Source organism: Astyanax mexicanus, chromosome 22 (assembly GCF_023375975.1).
Source record: "Astyanax mexicanus isolate ESR-SI-001 chromosome 22, AstMex3_surface, whole genome shotgun sequence".
Classification (NCBI taxonomy): domain Eukaryota; kingdom Metazoa; phylum Chordata; class Actinopteri; order Characiformes; family Acestrorhamphidae; genus Astyanax; species Astyanax mexicanus.
This window is the reverse complement of record NC_064429.1, coordinates 17,217,632-17,245,341: the sequence shown is the minus strand read 5'-3', so window position 1 is coordinate 17,245,341 and position 27,710 is coordinate 17,217,632. Positions and strand designations below refer to the sequence as shown.

At 38.1% G+C, this 27,710-nt stretch overlaps 2 protein-coding genes across 3 annotated transcripts in view; one reads left to right on the top strand and one right to left on the bottom strand.

The window, feature by feature from the left end:
• LOC125786735 (cyclin-dependent kinase 5 activator 1-like) overlaps window positions 1-27,710 on the bottom strand; it is an 832,135-nt gene that overhangs the window by 225,488 nt on the left and 578,937 nt on the right. The gene's annotated exons all lie outside the window — the stretch shown is intronic.
• Window positions 1-27,710, top strand: part of fras1 (Fraser extracellular matrix complex subunit 1) — a 248,149-nt gene that overhangs the window by 158,511 nt on the left and 61,928 nt on the right. For both annotated transcript variants that reach the window (XM_022664877.2, XM_022664876.2), the window contains exons 23-31: window positions 731-877; window positions 8,586-8,726; window positions 10,925-11,065; window positions 11,370-11,510; window positions 11,756-12,029; window positions 14,969-15,053; window positions 19,881-20,201; window positions 25,019-25,178; window positions 26,727-26,902. In XM_022664877.2, the coding sequence (XP_022520598.2) occupies window positions 731-877; window positions 8,586-8,726; window positions 10,925-11,065; window positions 11,370-11,510; window positions 11,756-12,029; window positions 14,969-15,053; window positions 19,881-20,201; window positions 25,019-25,178; window positions 26,727-26,902 (1,586 nt within the window). The remainder of the gene's footprint in view (window positions 1-730; window positions 878-8,585; window positions 8,727-10,924; window positions 11,066-11,369; window positions 11,511-11,755; window positions 12,030-14,968; window positions 15,054-19,880; window positions 20,202-25,018; window positions 25,179-26,726; window positions 26,903-27,710) is intronic.

The window sequence follows — 27,710 nt, the reverse complement described above, 5'->3', positions numbered from 1 at the left end:
CTTTCAAGAAGAACCTGTAGGTGACCCTGCCAGGCTGATGTTATAAAAGTGGCACACTAAAAGCTCAGCAACCTAGCTGCTGCTGGTTAACCTGTTAAATTTGGGGCTTTATCATATGTCTTCTGTTCATTCCTTAAGTTCTGTAACGAGGAACTGAAATGAGCTTTTATTAACATTTATTGTGTTTTTTTATATCTCCTTCCACCTTAAATTCTGCAGCCTCTGCCATCTGTTGCACCATTTAAGGTGGAACAGGAAAGTTAGCTAGCTGGCTGGCTACTGAGACGAACAACAAGAGTACTTTTTTATGCTTGTTATGAGGAGAAAATGGCCATAAAACATTGAAACTACACATTAAACTAGGTAATATACAACTCTGTAAAAGATTAAGTTTCTCTGATTTTGCTATTTATAGGTATATGTTTGAGTAAAATGAACATTGTTGTTTTTTTCTATAAACTACGGCCAACATTTCTCCCAAATTCCAAATAAATATATTGTCATTTAGATCATTTATTTGCAGAAAATGAGAAATGGCTGAAATAACAAAAAAGATGCAGAGCTTTCAGACCTTAAATAATGCAAAGAAAAGTTCAAAAATTAATATTTGGTGGAATAACCCTAGTTTTTAAGTTTACAGTTTTCATGCGTTTTGGCATGTTCTCCTCCACCAGTCTTACACACTGCTTTTGGATAAATTTATGCTGCTCCTGGTGTGTTTGTTTTACAGAGTGTGACCAGCAGTGTCTGAGCTGTGAAATGGCGGGAGTGTGTACGTCCTGCAGAGACCCGGCAAAGGTGCTGCTGTTTGGCGAGTGTCAGTACGAGAGCTGTGCTCAGCAATACTACCTCAACACCACCACACGCACCTGCAGAGGTGAGCTCCATTCCCATTACATTCACTTTATATACCGAGGTATAACCAAGTTTATGATCACTACTGTATATGCTCTTAAAACTACTGTAGTTACAGTTTAGTAGAATTGCAGACAGAAAACGAAGGGCAATATTTTAGCCATCTATAGTTACAGCCATCAATCGCACACCATGCAGCTTGATTTAGGGTGTGTCAGTGAGTCTTTGCTATCGTAACGACGGGAAAAGTATGACGGGCGCAGCTTAACCCTCCTGCTATCTTGAAATTTACAAAAAAAATCTTCTCTGGGGCAATATGATGCCAGCCATTTAAACCTCCAGAAAATTATTATAATTCAATTTGAATACATGTTATACATGCTAGCAAAGTTTATTCGGTTAATTATCAGTGGTCCTGTCATTATTATAATAAATAATAATATAATATTAGTATTATATAAGTATGTGTTAGGGCCTAAACTGAAGGGACATCTAGAGAAAGATTATTAAACTGATATACTGTCATAGTGACCTCATCATGATTACCACACATATGTGTGTAAAACATTGATATTGATATCATGTTTTATGCATATACAATAAAACAGACATTTGCAAATTTAAACATTTGAAACATTTGATTTTTTACTTATTGTCTTCATCAAATTAAAAAAGGACAATAAATATGAATCTCACAAAACTAATGTCAACCATTTGTTTTGAGACTTAAAAAAAATGAATGGGGTCAAATTGACCACAAAGATAATAAAATGCACAAAAAACGTACTACTTTTCTTAATTAATCATGGGTTTATATTGTGCGCAATGTGAAATAAACCAACCAGCATGTTACAGACATCCCAAATTGCAAAAGAAATAATTTTAGGGAGTACCCCAAGACCTGGACTTGGACCCTGATTGGCTGACTCACAGACTCTTTGCAGAGAACAGGCCAATCAGAACCCTCTCTGTTTTGCATGTGCTTCATGAATATGCACACGAGGGGAGTGCCTTTTTTGCTCCCTCAACCTTTCTTTCCCACATGTGATTGGGGGAAAAAAGGATGTGTCGCCTGATTTTATATGACTTGCGGGCATCGGGGTGCCAATATTGATATGCAGTAGACCCCTGCAATTTCCGGGAGATTTGAGACGTCTGATGTTACTTGCCATTCCCTTTAAGGGTCAGGTTCGCTCTGACTTTGGCAAATTGTTATTTTAATGGCACATTGTTTCAGCGCTTTTCAGCAGAGAAACCTGACCTGCTGTAAGAGGGGTTGTACGCACCTGTGCTGCCAAGATAGCAATGAACTTCTGATGGTTGTCTGGGTTTTAATCAGTCAGTGGCGCACCTGTGTTTTCCATTGCTACAGGTAAAAGCATGGTAATATGATGGTCATTGTAATAGATATAATTTTTTTAGGGGGGTTTCTTTGGTCACTTGTGCCAATACCATCTTGCCAGTGATTCACATAGCCCTCGGTTTTGAGTCTCAAAAATTTCAGTTTGAAGTATCATGTAGCTCTAACACTCTCCAGCTTAACAAGAATTAGGACACCCTATCTACCCTTCAGTGTGCATATGCAAAACAGAGGGGTAGGGCTAAGTGATAAGGCCAAGGGGTGAAATGGGATTGGGCCTGATTCATAGGAAGAAATGTGATTAATCGCAGAATATTATTGTTGTTTTTTTTATTAATTGACACCACTTAAATAAACATAACATTTATTTAAACATGAACTTTCTTTTCTGCTTAGAAATAATTACTTTAGAAACCAATTTCAAGCAATTACACACAAAATAAAAAGGGTTTTGTTTGACCTTCATTATTTGACTACATCAAAAAGGTTATAAAATGTCTACATTTAATCACAAAAGTGCTACTGTATGCCTTGGTGTGTACTGTACATGTGTGTACAAGTGAGTATGTGTACGTGTGTGTGTGTATGTGAATTTGAGCTCATTTGAGCTTCTCTGCGGGAGAGAGTTTGTCTTCTTATTACACTTAATCACTGTTTTTGTCTTCATAGACGTTCATAGACGTTTTTTTTTACATGTTTATCCCCTGCTTTATCCCTCAGTTCTACAGACGACCAGCAGCCATCGTCTAATGAAACCTCGCTTTCACAATGCTCCATTATACCGCAATAGTTCATTACTTCCCTGAAAAGTAAACCAGGCATTAGGCTCGCGTTTGATGGAGGAACGGCTGCAGTGGCTGTAATGAGAGCAGCAGAAGTCAGCTCTTTCATTACTGCATATCACAAACTCTTAAGAGGAAGTTATTGTTTGCATTTCTTGGCATTTTTTCTTCCGATCGAGGCCTTTTAAGTCGGAAAGAGACGGAGAGGGAAAGAGGGAGAGAGCTTTAATGAGATTTATTTCTGTCTGACTCGCCAGATTCAAAGTACTTTGGCTCCAGCGCGGAGAAAGCCTCGCCTATTAGAGAGAAGAAGAGAAAAGATTAAGGGAAGAAAAATAAAGGGTAGCTTTCTGCTATAAGAGATGGGACAGAGAAAGTGTGGGAGAAAAAAAGAGAGAGAGAAAATGAAAAAAAGAGGGTTATCCCGTATCCCAAATACAGAGAGTCAACTCTTTTAAGACTTATGCACTGTCTCATTCTTTTGGCAACAAGTATATTATGCTGGAAACAAGCAAAAGTATCTTTTAAGTTTGAGATCCTTTTACTTTAAAAGCAATAAAAAGGCTGAAAAGTATCTAAGTGTAAAAATGTCTAGATAAAAGTTAAATAATCCCGTATGACTCCCAACTTGAGGAATATTTGATACTGAAACTAGGTTTAAAATCCACTTTTTCTTGTTCTTTGCAAAAAACAGTACTTGTGTATGGGTGCTGCACATGAAACTGTTCTTCAACCTTCATTGTCTGCAGTAGCTAGTAAAAGAAGAGCCTCAGAAATACAAGTTGATCAGACGTGGCAGGCAGCCTCTGCTGAACCCGTGGGTGAACTACGCCGCTCTCCCTGCAGCATTGATAACATTTCTTTCAGCGTTTATCGTATCTGCTGCAGTGCTGTTAGCCAATCAAAGGCGATATGTTTGCATGTATGAATATTCATGGGCAAGAGGCAAAATCCTGTTTTTCTTTAGAGACCACTAATTCAGTGAAATAAAACAGGGTAAAACAGAAACACCGGAGCACTTTTTATCAAAAAACAGCTCACATGGCGTTCATTTATACTAGAGACCACAACTAGAAATTTTAAAATAAATGAAAAAACGACAGAATGAGACTTTTAAGATCATTCCTCTTGCAAAGAGATTATATCATCAACTCATGACATTGGTAGTGCCCTTGCCTTGGTCTTGGTCTTAGTCTTGGTCTTATTCATGTTTATGTCATCGTGTTAGCAAGTTAGCATGCATAATACACTGCCTGGCCAAAAAAGGTCACATACTCTAATACTTTGTTGGACCGCCTTTAGCTTTGATTGCGACACACATTCAACTGTGGCATTGTTTCAATAAGCTTCTGCAATGTCTCTAGATTTATTTAAATCCAGTGTTGCATTAATTTTTCACCAAGATCTTGCAGCCGCATTAATGATGGTAGAGTCTGACCACTGCACAAAGCCTTCTCCATCCAGCACATCCCAAAGATTCTCAATGAGGTTCAGGTCTCTGGGACTCTGTGGTGAATTCTCAATTCATGTGTGAAAATGATCTCTGTATCTGTGCATTGATTGAATATAGTGATCTTCATGATAGATGTACAACAGGAAGTGTTTCTTGTAAAGTGGTTTATAAATGCAGTGATATAAATTGTTCCTGATGGGTAATTTGAACTCAACTTTTTCAGCTAAGTTTACCAAGAAAGAGGGAAAGGGTGTAACCACAGCTAAACTGCTTCCATAGTCATAGTTAAGCCTAGTATATTGCTTAGATAATTGCAAACTTTGCTGTAGCTCAACGCTAAACTGTACAAAAATGTGCACTTGTGCAGAACTGTAACACAGAGGAGGCAGGATGCAAGCGCAAGTCGGTTTTATTTTCCATATTAGCAAAAATAAACAAAGAACAAAACACTAAGAAAAGGTAACTAAAACAAAACACTATGAAACAGAGGATAAACTAAACGACTGAAACAAACAAGCAAAAATAACAAACAAAGAAACAAACTAAACAAAGCAAACCTGGAACACTGAGGACAAAAAAAAAACACAGCAGGTCTGAGGCTAAACAAAACAGATAAACAAGATCTGGACAGAGTAACAGGACAAGGTCAAACAAAAGCACGACAGAGAACAAAGGAGCACATGGGGTATTTATATACAGGCACACACAAGGGACACCTGTGGAATTAATAAGTGGGCGGGGCTACAAATGAGACAGGAGGGATTACAGATGACGGGGCGGGGCTAAGGCAGAGACAGGACAATAACCAAAACAATGCTATGTTGTCACGTCCTGGCCCTGTCTCATGTCTCTGTGTTTTTTCCCCACGTGACCTGTGCTCCTCTGTGTCTCTTGTCTGTAGTTTTCCACCACGCGTCTCATTTGTAGCTCCGCCTCTTCCCCAGGTGTCTCCACTTCTAGTGTGTTTCATGTTAGTATATATGTGGCCCTCCTCTGCCACTTTGTCTCCGTCGGTCTTTGCACTAACCTCTGTTGTTTTGTCGTTCTCGTGTTCTCTAGCTCAGCCCTCGTTTTCATAGCCTTAGTCCCTTGTTTCTTGTTTATTTCTTGTTTTCTCGTTTATAGTTTATTTCCTTGTTTATTACTAGTTTCTTGTTTTATTTCATGTTCCCTAGCTCCTTGAATATATTCCCTTTTTGTTTATTATTTTCATTATCTCTAGTTTATTTATGTTCTCTAGTCTCCCTCGTTTATTTTGGTTTATTATCTTTGTTACGTGTTTACTTGTTTCTTTGTTCATTTGCTATTTATTTAATAAATCATTTATTTCACCCTTACCTGCACTTGCGTCCGTCTCCTCGTCTCCCTGCCTGGGTCCATCATGACACATGTGCTCAAAAAAGCAATACAGGAAAACAGAGGGCAGAAGCAGAAAGGGCCCAAAAAAGGGAAAGTTCAGTTTTTGCCTGTGTGAAAATAAACCAAAACATATGGAAAAAAAAACATATTAACTATTTTGGACCAGAGTTAACAAACAAAAAAAGGTGTGATAATGTTGTTTTTGGGTGGTGAGCAGGATGTAGGAAGAGAAATTTTTTTTGGCAGTGTTGACTTAAATCACCGGGTTATTGATGGCAGGCAGGGTTGTGTTCTCAGTATATTACTATATGTGTGTTCACTGTATGATGAGTTAAAGGTGGTGACCAAAGGTGGATGCTGAAATTGATAACTGTACGTTTTTTTTTTATCATCAGGAGAACTGCAGAAAAGATTACATATTTGATAGGAGATGGAGTTGAGGTGAAGTTGATGCAATGTCTGTCAGAATTTTTGATTTTTTTCTTTTTTTTTACGAAGAAAAACAGGCCCAAAAGCTTCAAACAGCAAACTCGCAACGCTGCTGCCGACCATGCAGTCCAATATTATAGCTCTGCTTTTTTATACACATCAATAAAACCTGGCCTGCTGTGAGAAGGAAAAAAAAACGCAAGATGGAAATCAATTCCTGGACAAATGAAATCCGTTCAGAGCGGAGGAATCCGAGGCGGGCAGCCTGAGCAGAAAGAGAGGTTTGCGCAGATGCTGATATTAATAGCACAGGAAGAAATGCGTTCTGACTGACACTGTAAGAGAGAAATAGAAATGCTCTTGCAGGAGAAATTTACCTTCACACAGCGGAGAAGTGGAGAATGCCTGTGTGTACTGCAGGTAGCAGGGTCAACACAGACTTTCTATAGAAAAATTGTTGCTATGACTGTTTATATAAAAGCTTTTTCCCCCAGAATCCAAACATTGCTTTATGTATCACAGTAGTACCTTTTTTTTAAACCTCCTCAAACATTAAAGCAAAAAAAAGCTCTTAATACAAAGGATGACTCAAATACACAACTCCGAAACAGACATAACAATTTATTTTGTAATTTTTGTTTGTTGTTGTTTTTGAATGTGTGTGTTGTGCTGTTCATGTTTTACTCTTCATAAAAAAGTTGAATAAACTGTGATCCTGGGCAGACTGTCTCATTAAAAAAAAAGCTTATTTAACAAAGTTTTCCTTATATTGCTGGGGAGGATTGTCACAAGGTGGGTGCTATGTGGTTGCTGTGGTATCCTAGATAGTTAGTACAGGTTTGCTAAGTAATTACAAGGTGGTTGCTATGTGGTTGCTGTGGTATCCTAGATAGTTAGTACAGGTTTGCTAAGTAATTACAAGGTGGTTGCTGTGGCATCCAGGTTAATTGTTGTGATTTTTCAGATGATTGCAATGAAGTTAGGTGAATGAATGTTAGGTGGTTGATGTGGTATCTCAGACGATTGCTGTGAAGTTTATTAGGGGGTGCTAGATGGTTGTTGTGGTATCCAGGTTGTTTGCTTTGGTATCTCAGATAATTGCTGTGAAGTTTATAATTGGATTCTGGTGGTTGCTGTGGTATCCAGGTTGGTTATTGTGCTATCCCAGATAGTTGACACAGGTTTGCTAAGTAGTTACAGATACTGCTTTGGTATCTCAAAATGATTGCTATGAAGTTTATAAGGGAGTGCTAGGCGGTTGAAGTGGTATCCAGGTTGTTTGTTTGTTATCTCAAATTATTGCTGTGAAGTTTATTATTGGATTCCAAGTGGTTTTTGTGGTATCCAGGTTGGTTATTGTGGTATCCCAGATAGTTGATACAGGTTTGCTAAATAATTACAAGGTGGCTGCTCTTGTATCTAAGATGATTGCTGTGAAGTTTATAATTGGGTTCTGTGTGGTTGCTGTGGTATCCAGGTTGGTTGCTTTTGTATCTCAGATGATTGCTATGAAGTTTATAAGGGTGTGCTAGGTGGTTGCTGTGGGATCTAAGCTGGTTGTTGTGGTACCCTAGATAGTTTATACAGGTTTCCTAAATAGTTACAAGGTGGTTGCTTTGATATATCAAATGATTGCTGTGAAGTTTATAAATGGGTGCTAAGTGGTTGCTTTGGTATCCAGGTTTGTTGTTGTGGTTATCCAGATGATTGCTATGGAGTTTCTAAGGGGTGCTAAATGGTTTCTGTGGTAAACTGGTTCATTGTTGTGGGTTTCCAGATGATTGCTATTAAGTTTATAAACGGAGGCTAGGTGGTTACTGTGGTTTCCATGCTGGTTATTTATTTTACCAGTAAACCAGATAGTTGATACTGGTTTGCTAAGCAGTTACAAGTTGGTTGCTCTGGTATCTCAGATTATTGCTGTGAAGTTTATAGGTTGGCGCAAGGTGGTTGCTGTGGTAGCCAGATTGGTTGTTGTGGTATTCAGATTAGTTATTTTGGTATCCCAGATAGTTGATACAGGTTTGCTAAATAGTTGCAAGGTTGTTGCTCTGGTATCTCAGATTATTGCTGTGAAGGTTAGAAGTTGCCGCTAAGTGGTTGCTGTGGTATTCAGGTTGGTTGTTGTGGTTTCTCAGATGACTGCTATGGTTGCTGTGATTATTTTGTAATACTTTTCTGAAAGTTCTGCAAATTCTAAAGTTAAAGCCTGGAACCAGCAACTTAAACGAATGATATTATATGTAATAATGCTATTTCTCTCTCTCTCTCTCTCTCTCTCTCTCTCTCTCTCTCTCTCTCTCTCTCTCTCTCTTTGTCTGTCTCTCTCTCTCTCTCTCTCTCTCAGAGTGTGATTGGAGCTGTAACTCTTGCCGTGGTCCGCTCCGCAGTGACTGTCTGCAGTGTATGGAAGGTCATGTTCTGCAGAACGGAGTGTGCATGCCAGCCTGCTCCCAGGGGTCCTACCAGGATGGAGAGAGATGCCTGAGTCAGTGCCTGAATCTTCTGTACTTTCTTATCATAACTTTAGCACATTATCTGTCTGAATACTTTAGCACAGTCAAACGTTCAACAAATTATTGAATTTCGAGGTTTGCTGTTAAGCTTGTTCCAAGCTTAGAGGCTGTTAGCATTGTACAAACTGCAAACCCAACACTGGCTATTTACATCATGCTCTTATTTATGAAGTTGTGAAGCATAACTTTACTACCAGTAAGTACCAGTCACCAGTTTATATACAGTAACGGTAAAAAGTTTCGACATCCTTTTTATTCAGTGTTTTTCTCTATTTTATTTTATGTATTTTCTACATTGCACATTGTAAATTAATATTAAATACATAGAACCAATTAATAGACAAAAAAAAAACGGAAAAAAGGTACTTGTTCGCCACAATCCCCTGATCTAAACCTGATTAACTATGATGCGGCTGGAGCTTTACAGCGTGAAGGAAAAGCAGAAACTATTGTTCAGCACCTCCAGAAACTCCTTCCTTCAAGACTCTGAGAAAACTATTCCAGGTGACTCTCCCTCATGAAGACATTGAGATTAAAATACCAAGAGTGTGCAGATCTGTCCTCAAAGATAAATGTGCTGCAGTTTAAAAAAAGGCGGGGGCTGACTTCACATGTATCGGAGGAGGCATGTGCTAGTCTTCAACCTCCTGGTGTTGGATGTTGGGTCATCACTAGTTATATGGGGAGTCCTGATGAGTGAGTTGGGTAATTGACTGTGTAAATTGGGAGAAAATGGGATACAAATTAGAAATAAAATAAAATAAAATAAACAATAAATATAATAAAAAAAAAATAAAAAATAGGGAGAAAATGGGACAAAAAATTGAAATAAAATAAAATAAATAATAAATAAATAAAAGTCTGAGGTGCAATGCCACGTGCTCCACTGTGCACCAGCATGCTCACGTGTTTCCAGTAGCGAGCAACAGTATGGAGCACTGGATAAAACTATTAATTAATTAATATATTTTATTTATTTTCTCAAAATTTGAGCTGGTGATGAAAAACAAACGCTACCATACAGCTTTATGGATCAGTGTATTTCACCAATAGTTTCACTGGTTAAAAAACTGGCATACAGTCCAGCCGGAGAAGAGGTGTGGCATGGCATTGGTTGGGGGGGGGGGGTGGTAATGGTATGTTGTGGGATCAATTTTGCTTAAAACAGCCCTGGAGAAGAGTTTTTTTCAATAAACTTTTGACTGGCACTGTACATTTTCCCATTTTTGTACCACAGAATTTAAATATATGTTATCTGTATGTGACTACACCAGCTGGTGTGAATCAGGCTTTGCCAAGTTTTAATGGCAATGCAGCTGCTTAAAGCCGAACACAGACAGTCTGATGAGCTAATAGTGCTCATATAGTGCTTTTTATAGGCTGTCTAGTCCAAGCCATGCTAGTGTCACACTCATCAGTGCAGAGTGTGAATACAAACAGGCAGATCATCCGCAGTAATAGAGGAAAACAGTCAGCGCTGCTAATTTGATTTACGTAGCCTCATTAGTGGCTGTTTTGAGTTCTGCTCAAACTACTGCGTTAATGTGACCTTGAACACAGCGTTTATGACTGTTACAGACTGACTGGCACAGCCAACACTGTGCTGACACGGGTGACTGGACTGCTGCTGCTAACATTTACATTCTGATGAAGTGGGAACATTTTCTTCTAACATTTGGGAAACATTAAAAAAGGATGTGTAAAGTTTTTAGAACATTCTATTAACATTACTGCGAAGTGTTCTGCTAACAGTGGAGGAACTGAGAACGAGTCTGTACAACATTTTTAGAACATTCCCTTAACAATACTGTTGGAACATTTTCTCCTAACATTTGGGGGAACGTTAAACAAGGATTTAGAACATTATATTACCGTAACTGCAACAATGTTTTCTCCTTATGTTGGGGGGACTTTGAACGAGTCTGTACAACATGTTTAGAACATTCCCTTAACTTTAGTGTGGGAACATTTTCTCCTAACATTGAAGAAACTTTAAAAAAGGATGTGTAAAGTTTTTAGAACTTTTCATTATCATTACGGTGGAAATAGGAAGTAGGTATGCAAAGTTGACAGTGAAAGACTTTGTAAAGTAAATGTCTTAAATGCTATTTTTTTTTCTCTCTCTCTCTATTTCTCTTTCTCCCTCTCTCTATCTTTCTCTCTCCTGTAGAATGTGATGATCAGTGTGAGCAGTGTGAGGGTCCGGGCAGATGCTTGAGGTGTCAGACCCCCTATGTCACTCTGAATGGGCAGTGTGTGCAGAGCTGTGGTAAACACTGGTTCCTGGACTCGGCCGGGCAGCGCTGCTCTGGTGTGTTATTCACATTAGTATTTAAATATTTAATCAACTCAGAGACAAATCAACAGGTGCCCTTTAATGAGATCAAGATGAACCATTACAGGACTTAAAATAATGTTTTTTTTTTATTTTATTCCTAAACATTTGTTTTAATGCTACATCATTTTGTACTTTGGTATTTAATTGTTATTATTATGATGATTATTTTACATCGACTTTTTTGTATTCCTGAATTATTCATCTGATTATAATACTGCTTAGTTTTGCTATGTGCACACTTCTCATTTTTCTTTGCTCTGTTCTCTCTGTTTCCCAGAATGCCCTGCTGGTTGTGTGGAGTGTGTGAGTGCAGGAGAGTGTCGTGTGTGTTCTGAGAACACTTTCCAGAAGAACAGACAGTGCACACCGGACTGTGGTCACGGATACTATAGTAACAGGAAGACTAGAGAATGCCAAGGTAGTATGAACTATCTGTACAGATTCTGACCATTACTATATATAATAATACATCCTAATCATGTTATAAGTTCTTACAGAAAATATCATCCTTAATAGTCCTATAAATAATAAAAAAAAACTGTGTAATTATCATACAATGAAAATGTGTGCGTGTAAAACACCTGTAATATAAATAATGGATGTATTTTTTACTGCCCTATTAATATTGTATTATAATCTTCTTTTTTATTCCTTTCTTTACAGCCAACACCCACGCTCCCTCTCTCCATGTTAATGGCTCGGTGTTTGTCCCTCTTGGAGGAGTGACCCCACTGGACCCAGCAGTCCTGTCAGTCAAAGACTCAGACAGCCAATCAGAGAGCTTACTGCTCCAGCTGCTGCAGCTGCCCAATAACGGCCATCTGACAGCAATATCAGAGGAGGGCGGAGAGAGAGTGCTGAACAAGGACGACACCTTCACCCTCTCCCAGCTGAGGAACAGAGCCGTGCGCTTCGTTCACAACACAGAACAGAACAAGTGAGTGGAGTATGAGTGTGTGAGAGTGGATCACAGTGCAGTGCACACTGTTATCTACAGTCTTTTGCTTAAGGCTGCCCAAGAATGCATTAATTTACTATTATAAGTCAATAAATAATAAAGCTCAGATGTAGCTTTTGAAGCCTATTTACTGCCCTGTTATTTTACCTCAGAATGAAACTGAAACACACAGATTTTCAGTGTTGTTTGAAAAATAAACTATTTTTATTTATGGCATCATTTCATAACTTCTCTTCTCCTCTCTGCTCTTCTTGTCTTGTCTTGTCTCTTCTTGTCTCGTTTCTTGTCTCATCTCTTTATGTCTCTTCTCTTTTCTCTTCAAGTCTCTAATTTTGTTTTCTGTTCTAATCTTCTCTTCTTTTATCTCTTCTTGTCTCTTCCCTAATTTTATCTTCTCATCTCTTCTTGTCTCTTCTCATCTCTTTTTGTCTCTTCTCTAATCTTCTCTTCTTTTCTCTTCTCTAATTGTCTGTTCTCATTTCTTTTTGTCTTTTCTCTAATTTTCTCCTCTCTTCTCTTGTTGTATTTTCTTAATTTTTCTCTTCTTGTCTTTTCTCTAATCGTCTGTTCTCATCTCTTCTTGTCTTTTCTCTTCTCTTCTCTTCTCTTGTTGTCTATTTTCTAATTTTCTCTTCTTGTCTTTTCTCTAATCTTCTTTTCTCACCTCTTCTTGTCTCTTCTCTAATCTTCCCTTCTCATCCCTTATTGTCTCTTCTCTAATCTTCTCATCTCTTCTTGTCCCTTCTTCTCTTCTTGTCTCTACTCTAACCTCCTCTTCTCATCTCTTCTATTGCCTTGTCTCTTCTTGTCTAATCTTTTTTTGAATCTGTTCTTTTTTAGGTTTTCTTTTTTCTCATCTCTAATCTTCATCTCTTTTCCTTTGTTTTATCTTCTTGTGTTATCTCTGTTTTTCTTTTCTCATCTCTTCTTGTCTCTTCTCTAATTTTCTCTTCTCACCTCTTCTTATCTCTTCTGTAATATTCCCTTCTCATCCCTTCTTATCTCTTTTTGTCTCTTTTTCTCTTCACATCTCTTCTCATATTTCTTCTCTTTTATTTTCTCGTCTCTTCTCATTTCTTCTCCCTTTTTCTTGTTTTCTTTTTCTTGTCTTTTTCTTTTTCTTGTTGCGTCTCATCTCTTCTTCTTTCGAGTCAACCCACAGCTCCAAAGCATAATTTAGCTTAGCTAAACCTAGCCTAGCTTGGTTCCACCTTAGTGATGCAGCACCCCAGGCTGTTACACACATGGCTGGCTGGCTGGCCCTGCCTGACAGTGCTTTACCAGCTGACAAGTATTTTGTTATTATTATAATATTTCCATTTTCCCTCCTATGTACATAAATTGACATTTCATACAGCATGTATTTAATTTAGTTTTATTATGTGATGCCCAAAAGCCTTAGACAAACCATTAAAGCAAAGTAAATCCATTTACATACTGTACTGTGCAACTCATTCAGGTATAAATGATGGAATATTTAATAGAATAGAGGATTATAATACACTACAGGTTTATGTGTGTGAGATGCAATTATCCCAGGGAAATAAGTGTGTGTGTGTGTGTGTGGGGGGGGGTTTGTGTGTGTGTGTGTCTGTTTGGTGGGGGTGTGGACGGGAAGTCTGAGTGTGAGAAGTCATTGGCTTTAATTACTCCACTGAAGCATTTGAAAGGATGGACACGCACACACACACACACACACACACACCCTGTTGCTCGGCTAAGCTGCAGCATTTGTGTAAAGCTCAGAGGGCAGTCAGTAAACCAGCCTGACTGCTGACCTTGAGCTCTAAACTCTCCCCTCTCTCACACACCCGGTATTCTCTCCTCTCTTCTTATCTCGTCTCATGTCTTCTTGTCTCATCTTGTTACTTATTGTTTCCTCTCTGCTCTTCTTCTCTTGTCTCGTCTTATCTTGTCTCTTTTTTTGTCTCATCTTCTTATGGCTTCTTGTCTCTTCTCTTCTCCTCTTTTCTCTTCACGTCTGTAATCTTCTCTAATCTATTCTCATCTCTTTTTGTCTCTTCTTTTCTCTTCTCTTCTCTGATCTTCTCATCTTTTTTGTTTCTTCTCTGTTTCTCTTCTCTTTTTGTCTTTTGTCTTCTTGTCTTTTCTTTTCATATCTCTAATTTTCTCTTCTTATCTCTTCTTGTCTCTTCTGTAATTATCTCTTCTTGTCTTTTCTCTTTTTGTCTCTTCTCTTTTTGTCTTTTCTCTTCTTGTCTTTTCTTTTCATATCTCTAATTTTCTCTTCTCATCTCTTCTTGTCTCTTCTCTAATCATCTCTTCTCTTCTTGTCTCTTCTCTTTTTATTTTTTTCTCTAATCTTCTCATCTAATTTTTTGTCTCTTCTCATCTCTTTTCTAATCTTACCTTCTCATCTTTTTTAATCTTCTTTGTTTTGTCTCTTCTCTTCTTGTCTTTTCTCTTTAAATCTCTAATCTCTTCTCATCTCTTCTTGTCTATTCGCTAATCTTTTTTCTTGTCTCTTCTCTTTTTGTTTTGTCTCATCCCTAATCTTTTCATCTCTTCTTTTTTGTCTCTTCTTGTTTCTTTTATATTTTTCTCTTCTCATCTTTTTTTTGTTTCTTCTCTTTTTTCTCTTCTTTTCTTGTCTCTTATCTTTTCTCCTCACTTCTCTAATCTTCTCTTTTCATCTCTTCCTGTCTCTTCTCTAATATCTGTAAGTTTCTCTTCTCTCTTTTCTTGTTTTCTTATCTCATCTCTTCTCCTTTTCTCTTCTTTTCATTTTTTGTCTCATTTCTATCCTTTTCTGCTCTTTTTTCTCATCTTTCCTTTTCTTTCGTTCTGATTTATATATTTCTGTCTTTCTCTCATTCTTGTTTTTCTGTAACTCTTGTGAACAGTGTGTTCAGTGTACAGTGTATGAGTTATGCTGTTTGAACTGTATTTTGTTGCAGGTTTGGTCAGTTCACTCTGAGGGCAGCCGATCCACAGCTGTTCTCTCAGCCGCAGACTGTTAATGTACAGGCTGTCTCCCAGCAGGTACCTTTACACACACACACACACACACACATTAGCATAGCAGGGGTCAACACTACCACTACCACTGTGAAGCAGCATTCAGCTAACTGCATATCCTATATATAACTCAATTTACAATATAGAATTTAGAAACATCATAGACAAGCTTTAACATCATGAGGACATCCATAACCTCCTGTCCTCCTACAAATATATCATACATATGTTACACAGGTAATCTTTACACAGGCTGCTTCATCTTTGCTAGATTTGGAAAAGTATTACACTAGTTTTCATGGATGCGAATCCACAAACCTCAAACACTACCCTTGTGTTGATGTGTAATAATAAAAAATGTGGTTAAAAACTGAATTCTAAAGAAACAAAAAGGTAAAAGAATTATATATACCTCCAGTGTATCATCTGGAATTCCCAGTTTCTCACGTTTAATTACTTTTAAGACGTTGTTGGATGTTTAATGCAATTTAAAGTATAGTACAAACAGTGTTTCCCTGTTTGTATTACTCTCAAACAAATCCTTAAACAAAGCCTCACTCTGACCTGGAATTAAAGGAATTTACAGTAGGGATTTCCACTGGCACTGCACTGTTCACTTCAGTATTAGGCTAAATCCATGTCCTCTAATCTTCAAACTGGTTAATTATTTAACATTTGCTAGTTCTATCTCTTTTATGTTGCTGAAACTGCATTAAATACAGATAATATTTACACAGAATGTCTATTATGGGTGAAAGCAGAGCAGTTGTGATTTAGTTATGCTAAGGAAAATCATTTTATTCATTACATTCCACCTCTGCACTTTGATTTACTACTTCTTAAAACTCGCTCACAGGGGGCTGCAGTAATGAACACCGAACTAGAGCAAACCAGGGTCTGAGAAGAAGCTTTAGGAAGAAAAGAAACCCCTCTTTTTTCCCTTTTCCCATCCTTCTGGCATCTCATTACATTTCCTAATATATCACTGCAGCTCAGGCTGCAATCTCCAGAGAACCGGCTATGTGTCTTCTGACCTCGTGTAGCTTTTACACACATGTACACACTCCTACACACATACACACACACATATATATATATATATAAATACACAGTACATATACAGAAACACGATCTCTGTGCACTAAAAGCTACGGCAGCATCGTGACACTATACATATCACATATATATATTACTGCTTCCACTGAATTGATTATGTTTAAACCAGACCCAGTAGCCAGTGGTACCCCATCCATATTTACACATCTTGGTTCTAAATCTAAATGGTCCACTAAATCTAAGTTATCGCATAGATTTAGTGGACAAGAACATTATGCATACTGTCCCCCGACTTCATAATACAGAGAGAGAGAAAGAGAGAGAGAGAGAGAGAGAGAGAGAGGCAGAAAAAAACTGTGTATGACAGCAGTAAATTGTATCCCTTAAGGTAGAATTACTTCTACAGTTACTGAACTAACTTAATAAACAAAGACGTGAGAATAAAAAAATAACAAACCATTTAAGGTGAAATTACGCTAACGCTTGTGTGCATATGTAAATTAAGAACGAATCCAGATTAAGCAAACACATGTCGAAAAATCTGATTACTTCAAAGTTCAAATCTAACAATAACCTTCAATCAGATTTTTAAACAGATGTCTAGGTCTTAACCTGTTTAGAAATCAGAGTATGCTGTTCACATGACCTCTTGATTAATTGGATTATTTTTATTATCTGTGTTTACTCGCACTTAATAATCAGATTAAGAAATCTGATTGGAGTCTAATTCTTAATCACATAAAAGCAAGCCTAAGCAATATGCCTACTATGAAGAACTATATCAGATTTCTGCAGTTATCTGACTATTGAGTGTGTGTGTGTGTGTAAAATTAGTCAGATAATTAGATAAATAGGTCATTTGCATGTGATTTTACATCCGTTCGAAAAATCAGATAACTGCAAAAGTCTGATTAATTGTTAAATGGGTTAAAAATCATTAAACTGTAGAAGTCTGATTATGATATGATTATCAATTGCATATGATTTTACATGCACTTAATAATCAGATAACTACAGAAGCCTGATTATGGTCTGACGATTACTTTCATGTGATTTTACATGTGCTTAATAATCAGATAACTGCAGAAGTATGATTATAGTCTAATAATTGCTCGCATGTGATTTTACATGTACTTAATTATCAGATTACTGTAAGTCTGATTATGATCTGATTATTAATTGCATGTGATTTTTTCCACAAACTTATTAAACAGGTTATTGCAAAAGTAATTGTTATTAAGTAATTGTAATAAGATTGTATGCAGAAATGAAGTAAATGTTACTAAAAGACAGGATTGATTCAGCAAAAATAAATTAAGTAAACAACAAAAAGATTGACTGAAGTTCAGTTCACTTAATTACTCTATGTAACATTTAAGTCTTGAAACCGAGTTGAAGTTACTTCAATTTATCTGAAATTAAATTTCTTCAAAAAAAAGCAAAAGTTGCGAAAGCTACTGTAGCCTTTGTGTCAGCTCTAACAACCCTGACTATTCTCTTTTGAGCTATCAATATTTATGCTCACTGTCTCTTACTGAATGTTTCTTTTATTATTACGCCTCTCTTGTGTATACGCTAGAGACTGTTAAACATAAAAAACAGGAGATCAGCAGTTATAAATGTAAATATATCTTCTGTAGTCTCACACACAAACTTTCTCTGTGCAGTTTCAGCTCAGTTCAGTTTTCAGTCACAGCTGGAGGTATCAACATCATTTTCATTTCTAATACATGGACCACTGGTGACAGATGACCACCGTCAGTTTTGAACAGGTTTAGCCTGCAGTAAGTCTTTGTGCTTGACTCTCCTCCATGGTTACACCCCATACCTCACTTTAGCACTTTTAGCACTTTATGCTGTGTTGTATAAAATGTCCCCAGGCTGTTCTAATTAGCTCCTTGTCTGGGTTTAGTCTCTGCTTGAGAAATGTGGAATCTTTCTGGGTGGTCTGCAGCTCACAGCACAAGCCAGTCTAGAAAAGAGATTAACATCCTTGTGCTAAGAGCCAACCCCATGATCCCTCGTTCTCTTGTTCTTTTTCTTGGTAATAATGCTGCTGCTAAGGGCTTATGTAATGCTTACTGATAGAAGCTCGAATGAGTCAGCTGTTCATTTAATACACGTTCACTCAAGCTGTAAGGCTAATGTAGCTAACAAGAAAGGGAAGCGTGCAGCACCTCTGTTAGCATTGGGTTAATGTGGTCAAATGGTAAAACATTGAAAATCTCCACTGCAAAGTGTAAACAGCATTTGTCAAACATGTTCCTCTGACATTTACTGAAAGTATAATCTGCAAAAATGGACAAAAGCGGGTAGCTCTGCTACCTTTATTCAGCCCTCAGGACGGATTTGTGTGCTATTTTTGTTTTTCAGTACTTTTATTCATTTGAAAGGACGCAGATGTTCACTGCCTTCAGCTTTTATTACTATTTAAGCTACATAAGCCTTGTAGCCTTGTACATAAGCCAGTGCAAAACACAGACCCCAACCCTCAATATTGGAAAACAGCTTGGTCAGCTCAGCTCTTGACCAGTATATGGTATTTTTTTTCTCTTTTGAATGTGATGGTTTAGCTGGTCTACAAACATGACCAATTATGATAAATAGCCTGACCAAGTATGATTTGCTTAACCAAAACCAAGACCAGCAACACCAAGCCAAGCTGGTTGGCTACCATGACCAGCAACACCAAGCAAAGCTGGTTGGCCACCATGACCAGCAACACCAAAACCAACTGGTTGGCCACCATGACCAGCAAGACCAAGCCAAGGTGGTTGGCCACCAAGACCAGCTCACCAAGACAGGTAACACCAAGCTGGTTGGCCACCATGACAGCAACTCCAGGCCAAGCAACACTAAAACAAGCTGGACAGCAAGACCAAGCTGGCTGGCCACAATGACCAGCAACTCCAAGCCAAGCTGGTTGGCCACTATATCCAGCAAAACCAAGCCAAGCTGTTTGGTCACCATGTCCAGCAACACCAAGCCAAGCAACACTAAGACAGACTGGTTGGCCACCAATAACAGCAACACCGAGCAAAGCTGGTTGGCCACCATGACAAGCAAAACCAAGCCAAGATGGTTGGCCACCAAGAACCGCAACACCAAGCTGGTTGGTCACCATGACCAGCAACACCAAGCCAAGGTGGTTGGCCACCAATACCAGCAACATGAAGCTGGTTGACCACTAGGACCAGCAACACCAAGCCAAGCTGGTTGACCACCATGACCAGCAACTACAAGCCAAGCAACTCCAAGACAAGTTGGTTGGCCACCTTGACTAACAAGACCAAGCTGGTCGGCCACCAAGACCAGCAACATGAAGCTGGTTGACCACCAAGACCAGCAACACCAGGCCAAGCAGGTTGGCCACTATGATCAGCAACATCAAGCCAAGCTGGTTGGCCACCAAGAACAGCAACACCAAGCTGCTTCACTAACATGACCAGTGTGAACAAAATCAATTGTAGCATACACTATAATGGTCTAGAACTGGTTTAACATCTAGCCTAATAGCATAGGGTATGTTTTTGCCACCAAATTAGTGCTATCAAAGACCATCTTAGACCACCTGAGACAAGACACCAGTTTAAGCTTCAGATATATATTTTTAACAGGGTTATGTTGGCTGATTGTCTTAATTCAAATTCAACCATATATTACCTTAACTTTTTACATAAATTAGTAAAACCATTTCACTAAGTGACCATATCGTTCCATTTAATCTTGCAGATGTTGAGATGTTCTCTTAAAGTATTATTAAGAATCTTAATATTGTGATTATTTTCTTCACAGCCGCCTTTGGTGGTCACCAACCAGCCCATTTACATCAATTCAGGAGAGACAGCTTTACTTACAAGGTCCAGTCTTCACATTGAGGACCCAGACAACCCTCAGGACGTTCTTCTAATGGTTCTGGACCCGCCACGACACGGCCACCTCACTCGTGTTCATGCAGATGGGCAAGTGACCCAGTTTAAGCTGGAAGAGCTGGTCCGTGAACAGCTGCAGTACGTTCATGATGGCACCACTGGAGAACAGGACAGCCTGCTGCTGCAGATCAATGATGGGCACAGCTACCAGAATGTTCTGCTGCATGTCAACATTGCTCAGAAGGTAGGCAGCGTTTTTTTTTAAACCGGTATTTGGAGAAGACAATGACAATGGTGATGTACAATATTAGCTCATCAGTCCTGGGGCTGTTTACTTAGAGGCCAGTCCAACTTTTAGTCTGCCAAGAGCGTGTAATAGATGACGTTATCCTTTTCACCTTAGGGTGCATCAGTTGACATGTTTGGAATACCCCCAATAAACACACACTCACACAGAGGCTGTCACCACCTCTCACTCCTCTGAGTACCATCAGCTTCCGGAACATGAGCGGGCATGCGGTGCCCTCAGCACTAATGATGTCTAGACTGATAAGAGTGTTCCTCTTTGGTCCCTGTCCAACCACCACCATCCTCTTATTGTCTTTCTTTTCCTTCCTTCAGGCTGTAGCGCCTCTCTCACTCATCCACATCTCAGATTACCCCCTTTCATATAGCCTCGCTTTTTTCCTCTGACATAGCGCTCTGTTTCAGGACCCAGCAAGGACCGAGTAATATGAATATATTGAATATGAATATGAATATGAATGTCACTTAATGAAAAAAATGGCTAACATAGCTAAATGATAAAAGTGGCAAATATAACTGGAACTGAATAATGTGACTAAATGGTAAAACAAGCTAATATGGCTAAATGGTAGAACTGGATAATCTAACTACATGGTAAAACAAACTAATATGGCTAAATGGTAGAGCTGAATAATCTGAATAAATGGTAAAACAAGCTAATATGGCAAAATGGTAAAACTGGATAATGTGACTAAAAGGTTAAACAAGCTAATATGGCTAAATGTTAGAGCTGAATAATCTGTCTAAATGGTAAAATAAGCAAACATGGCAAAATGGTAGAACTGGATTATCTGACTAATGATAAAACAAGCTAATATGGCTAAATAGTGGAACTAAATAATCTAACTAAATGGTAAAACAAGCTAATATGGCTAAATGGTAGAACTGAATAATCTGAATAAATGATAAAAAGCTAATATGGCTAAATGGTAGAACTGGAAAATCTGATTAAAGGGTAAAACAAGATAATATGGCTAAATGGTAGAACTGTATAATGTAACTCAATGGTAAAACAGGCTAATATGGCTAAATAGTAAAAATAGATTATTTGACTAAAGTACAAAACTGAATAATCTGACTAAATTGTTAAACTGTCTAAATGACTAAATGGTAAAAGTGGATAGTATGACTAAATAAGGAAACTTGAAAACATGTCTTAATGGCTAATATAATATAACCAAATGGTACAAATTGATAATATAATATGACTATATTGAAGTATTTTTAACACTTAAAATATATAGCTAAGAATGTTAAATGTCTCAGTTAGTTATTTTTTTAAGAGGAGCACAACATTCACAAGATTCTGTAGTATTTGTTCTTAATGTTCAGAGTAAAGTTTGTGCTCAGTAAAAGAGATTAAGAGAGGCAGCAAGTGGCTGAAGCCATACAGCAACAATGGATTAGCTGACTGATAGCACATGTGGTTTAGGGAGCAAAGGTCATGGCTTTTGGAAAAAGATCAGATGTGCATTGTGGGAAACCTGGGTGGATGGAATTGGCTTTTCAGAGGGGAGTCACCTCCAGCTTTTAGTGTCCTGGAGGTGATGCAGTGTTTTAATGGCTGGCAATAATGATTAATCCCTGAACTTGCTCAAGCATTAATTTGTTTTACACACTGTTTTAATTGTCCTTTCAGATGCCTCAGTTACTGAGTCATGTAGAAAGTTGCTGTATTTTTGTTGAGATTTGTATTATTATAATTGCAGCTTTTATATTGTACTAAAAACTGATAGAATCCGCCTTCTCAGCTTTTTGCTCGTTCCTGTTGTGAGAAATTCAGTCCATTGCAGTTTTCCTGGGCGCACTCACCATCTCATCACACTTCGACCTCAGCGACGGCTGCAAATCTACAGTATCTTTGCGCAGTTGTGGTGGAGACATGTGAAGATTATAGCTCGTTATCGGGATGTGCTTATCTATTACTCTATGCAAGATGGAGGTTAAATCTGATGGAAGAATGTTTTAGTTTTTAGGCCTTGAATTTCCCTAATGAGTTTAGTCTCCATTGCTGTTTTTTTACTCTTAGAAATACACAGCTTAGTTATACAGTACATGCTATGGAAAATGAAAAAGCAGTGGCGCTCCACTTATTTATACAGTACTTTAACCATTATCTTAATCACCATCTCTCTATCTGTTATTTTGACCAATAGTTGATTTTTTTGTATTGATGTAGATGCATGTCCATGTATGCTGATAGTGGCAAGACAGGTAAAAGGTAGACAGGAAAATGTTTTGTAACAAAGATTAAAAGAAGTAGAAGTTAAGATACTAAGAAGTTGAGTTCTAAATCACTTTAGGCACTGATTATACTGATCTCCAGGGCTACACATCCAAAAGTGATAGAAGAATTCTATCAAAACTGGCAAAACTATGGTCAAAATTTATGTTACTGTCAAGTAATAAAGGGAATTGATCTCCAAATGACCAAAAAGAAAAAAAAATAAACAAGATCAGTGTATTATTCTTGTCTTTTTGGGTGCTTTCACACCTGCCTCGTTTCACACCTGCCTCAAAGGACCAGATTTTGGTACGACCAAGAGAGGTGGTCTCGGTCCGGATCTTCTGAACCATGGTCCGGTTCGACTGCAGTGTGAAAGCGCTTTTCTGGATGGTTCGAACTTTCAGGACCAATTACAGGATACTGAGCAGGCAGCAACGGCAGCAGAAGAAGAAAAATAATCGGAAAAGCAGGAAAAATGAGCCGTGGAGACAGTTGCTTCAGGACGAGCACATTCGTTTGCCGAATTTGAACTAACCTAGAGTACTGTGCCTGAAGTTGCTGCTGCTGCTGGTATAAAAACCACAATAGCAGCACTACTATGGAGAAGAAATGTATCTGTTCATTCATTTTATCCTTATCCTGGAAAAGCTTTCCACCGAATGAACCACCCGCTGAATTGTCAACACGCCAACGTCAGACGCATGTCCTTCTAAAACCAATCAGCGTCAAGTTAAGGTTATCGTTGCAATTAATTGATATCCAGTCATTTTCTGGGCAGTTGATTGGTTTGCTTGCCTTATTGCAACAGGCCTGCCTACCAATCAGCAGCTATGGGCTCCTCTAAGCAGCTGCCTAGCACTGCAAAAATGTAAATAATTGTTGCACTCTATTGCATGCAAGATTGTACATGAATAAAATCCAGAGTTTTAAGGCTATGAAGAAGGATTTCCATCAAAACAACAGCATCTCTTTCTTTTTTTTTTAATTGTTAGTTTAATTGAAAGACTGGATTTAAAGTCCTTTCATACAAAGCATAGACGAATGCACAAACCCGCCACTCAGAAACATCAACGTGGACATTCCAGCGAGTTCATGGACCACCGGAAGGCTTTTGAAATATTCTGCCTATACTTCTGCTGCAAGCTTTTTTTCTGATATGAAGCTGTTCGCCTATTCTGCCTGTTTTATTTAGGCAGCTTTAACTATAAATATACACGCTCTGGTGGAACACTTTGACAAGGTTGCACAACCGGCAAATCAGCTGAGAGGTGCAGTAAACTCGGCAACTGCGAAGCTCCAGGAAATGAACATGGAAATGAGAATCGTCAGCAACCACCTCTGATTTTGATAAGGGAATATCTTTTGATGGAACACCCACATTCACATGGTGCGCAATCGTTGGGCTATCAAATCAGTGTAAACATGAGTCAGTTCTTAAAAGGTTTGCTAGATTGCACCACCAGCTGTGGCACAAGCACCAGCACTTTGTAGATGGATGGGTTTTATTAGAGATACCGTATATATAACACTTTACTTGGATGGTCCATTTTATGGCCTTGTTGATGCTCAACTGACATTCAACTAACAATGAATTGAATTAAATTTAATGTCCATTAAATTTAACTTAACCCTATGTTGAATGTAAATAATTAAAAATAGAACATAACCCTACACCTAACCCTAACCTTAACCCTTAATCAACCATAAAATCCAAACCTACACCTAACCCTTACCCTAACCTTAACCTAAGCTTACAATCTAACCCTAAACCCAATGCTAAAATATTAAGATAAGCGTTTGGGTTAGAGTTGAATGTAGGGTTATATTCAATAGAGAATCATTTACTTTCATCTTTTAGTTCATTTGCATTTAATGGACATGTAGTTGAATGTTAGTTGAATGTCAGTTGAGCATCAAAGAGGCCATCAAATGGACCATCCAAGCAAAGTGTTACCTAGTATTGTTGGGTTTTGTTTTGCCATTACCCTCAACAGTATGGATTCTCTAATCATACTTTATCAAATAAAACAAATACTACTGAGCTCAGGTGCAGATTTGTTTGGTCAGTGAGTGGTGGTCACTGTTCTATTGTGTAGCAACACCTGATTTAATACCGCATGGGCCTCATGTAAAAATCTTCAGAAAAGAAACAAAAAAAATCTTGCATCCTCATTGCAAGGTTTCGATGCCTGGCACATTTAAGAAACATGTTATTTGGATTGCTGAAGAAAATTTAAAGTTATATCTGTTATTTTTAGAGAAAAGAGGGTGTGGAACTTTGTGGAAAGATGACCTTTTCTAACTGTTAAGCATGGGGGTGGGTGGATCATGTTTTGGTTTTGTGCTGCAGTTGCTGGCACAGAGATATAACTACTGGTAAAGCAAAGCATTGATGTTGTTTAACTGTACAATTTTGTGACCAAATGCAGGCTCAACCCAACTGTTTTGCAGCTATACTGTAAAATATAAAAAGTATTAAATCATGAATGGTACTGCTGTATTTACTTTTCTGTTATGTGTCTCCACAGAACGCTCTCTCTCCTCACATGCGGTCAGTTCCCAAAGTGTGGGTAAAGGAGGGAGGGATGGTGCAGTTGTCCAAGAAGCATCTGAAGGCAGAGTATAAAGGATCCAGCGACTCTGAAATCCTGTACAGCATCCAGTCTGACAGCGGACAGCCTCAACACGGTACTGCACATCACTCCCTCTGATAGAGGATAAAAAGACTCCTCTATGACACAAAGTTAGATGTCAACTGTCTCTTTTTATGTTCTCTTTATGTGTTACTTTTATTTCTTTCTTTTTGAGGAGAAGTGAAATTTAGTGCTTTTTGTGAATCATGGCTTGGCATAGTGTGTCAGTAACAGCCTGTGAAAAGTTTGCAGACAAGTGGTATTGTTTAAAGAACATTTAAAAGAATGTCTTTATTCTTGAAAAGGTTAATACAGTTAAAAATTGACAATGCCAAAAGTTATAGGAATGCCAGTTAATACTAGAGATTAAATCGGGCCCAAAAAATCCAGCCCGACTCGGCCTGAGCCCGACCCGACCTGTTTTTGTAAATAGTGTTAAAACTGAGTTTTTAAAAATGTTTTCGGGCTATATGAATAAGCGAAATTTCTTCAGAATGATTAATTAACAGTGCAACACTGAAGAAGCATAGACCTGTTATTTAAGAAAAATGTTTATTAATAACCGATCTCCCTGCCTACTCTAATACAATTAACAATGATTAGGAAAATGAAACACTTTCTGAACAGTGCAGTTCCAGAGCTGTGTGATTATATCATTCTAACGTGTTCAACATTTTTTTTTTAACACAGTTTGATTTGTTACTTTACTATATTGTGATTATCACAGCATCGGTTTATATAAAATAAAAATAGCATTAAAAAACAGAGCCCGACCCGATCAGGAAAGTGGAGGGAAATCTCAGCCCAATGCAGCGCGAGTTTGGGATGGGACGGGTTCAGGCAGAGAATCTAAGCTCTAGTTAATGCATCCAGAATTCTGCTGCATGGGTTCTTACTACCACCAAGCAAACAGCACACATTAAACCTGTTGTACAGCAGCTAATTTGGCTTCCTGTCGACCTTAGTCTTAGTCTATAGCGCATTGGTAAATTAGGCATCGTGCAACTAGATTTAGGGTGTGTCGGTGCGTCTTTGGTATTGTAAAGGTGCAAAAAACACGCCTTCTGCGGCTCAAAACGCACAAAAGGCATGTACTAATTCTCTTAAATAATTAAATAACCCAATCAGTGTGTGAATTGTCATTCCCTTTAAGAGCCACCTGTGCTCTGATTTTGGCGCATTGGTATCTTAACAGCAAGGTGCTTTGTGCGTCTCAGCAGAGGATACTGACCTGTGTGTTCACACTGTGAAGATACTCCAGCAGCTCATTTAAGGGAATACCAATTTTATTTTATTCTTTATTCTGTTTATTGTTGGGGTAAAAGTCAGGTTTGTGCTCCTTCTTGGCTAAGATAGAATTGGGAGGCTGAGGGCTGACTGTTGTCACGGTTTTAATCAGTCAGTGGCGCACCTGTGTTTCCTGCTGCTAAGATAGAAGCACGCCAGATATTTACCTGAACACACCTTACTTCCAGACCACCACACCCATTAGCGTAGATTTATTCCTAAATTCTGACGCTATTTTAATATCTCTATTTTATATCTGTCTGGAGTAATTTGTTTGTATTGTTCACTTAATGATAAGTGTCATTTATGTCCGTAGGTGAGATAGTGTTCGTTCCCATGCCGGCTGATGGTCCAATAGAAGCCTGGCAGGCTTTTCCTGAAAACAGAGACACAACGCCCACCACCACCTTTACACAGCAGGACATTAATGAGGGCACTGTGTGGTACCGGCACTATGGCAAAAGCACTCAGAGGGACACCTTCCAGTTTCAGGTAATACACTTACTGTACATATAGTGGCAAACTTAGCATGATATAGTATGGTCAGAAGTTATTACTAGAGAAAATTATAATCTAATGCATATTTAGAACTGCAGAACCTCCATTGCTCTGTTTACTGCAGAACATTTTAATACATGCTCTTACTTTTCCCTTTAGCTGCTCTGGGATCAGTAGATTAACAGCTTTCCCCTAAAAGAAAAACCTCACTCTTCACCTCTGACTGCTTTTCTTTTTCAATTTAGTTTAGAATGAATACCAGCAGTCCAGCCATTTCACTTCTCCCTCTCCTCTCTTACTCAGTGTCGTCTGGCCAGCTAAGCTAGTTTAGCTCTGAATACAGTCCAACCACTTTTATTCTATGTTTCTATTTTTCATTTAAATCGGTTATACATACGCTGTTTTTAATGTAAATGTGAAAAAAAAAAATTAAAAGGTTAAACGTAAAATATAGGCTTATAAATTATAGTCTGTTAAACCCAGTATTTACAAGTAGGTAGACTATGATTTATTAAAGACAATACCTACATACTAATACATCATAGGCTGTTACAGACAATATCTACCAACAAGTAGATTATAGGCTGCTAAATCCAGTAGCTACTAACTAATAGATTAAAGCTTATATCTACACAAGATAGATAGATAGATATATAGATAGATAGATAATAGTTTATTAAAGACAATACATAGAAGCTATTAAATTATAGGGTAAATAAATAATATCAACAAACGTATAGAATTAAGTCTACTAAAGCTAATACCTAGCAGATTATAGGCTGTTAAATCCAGTACTTAGTAA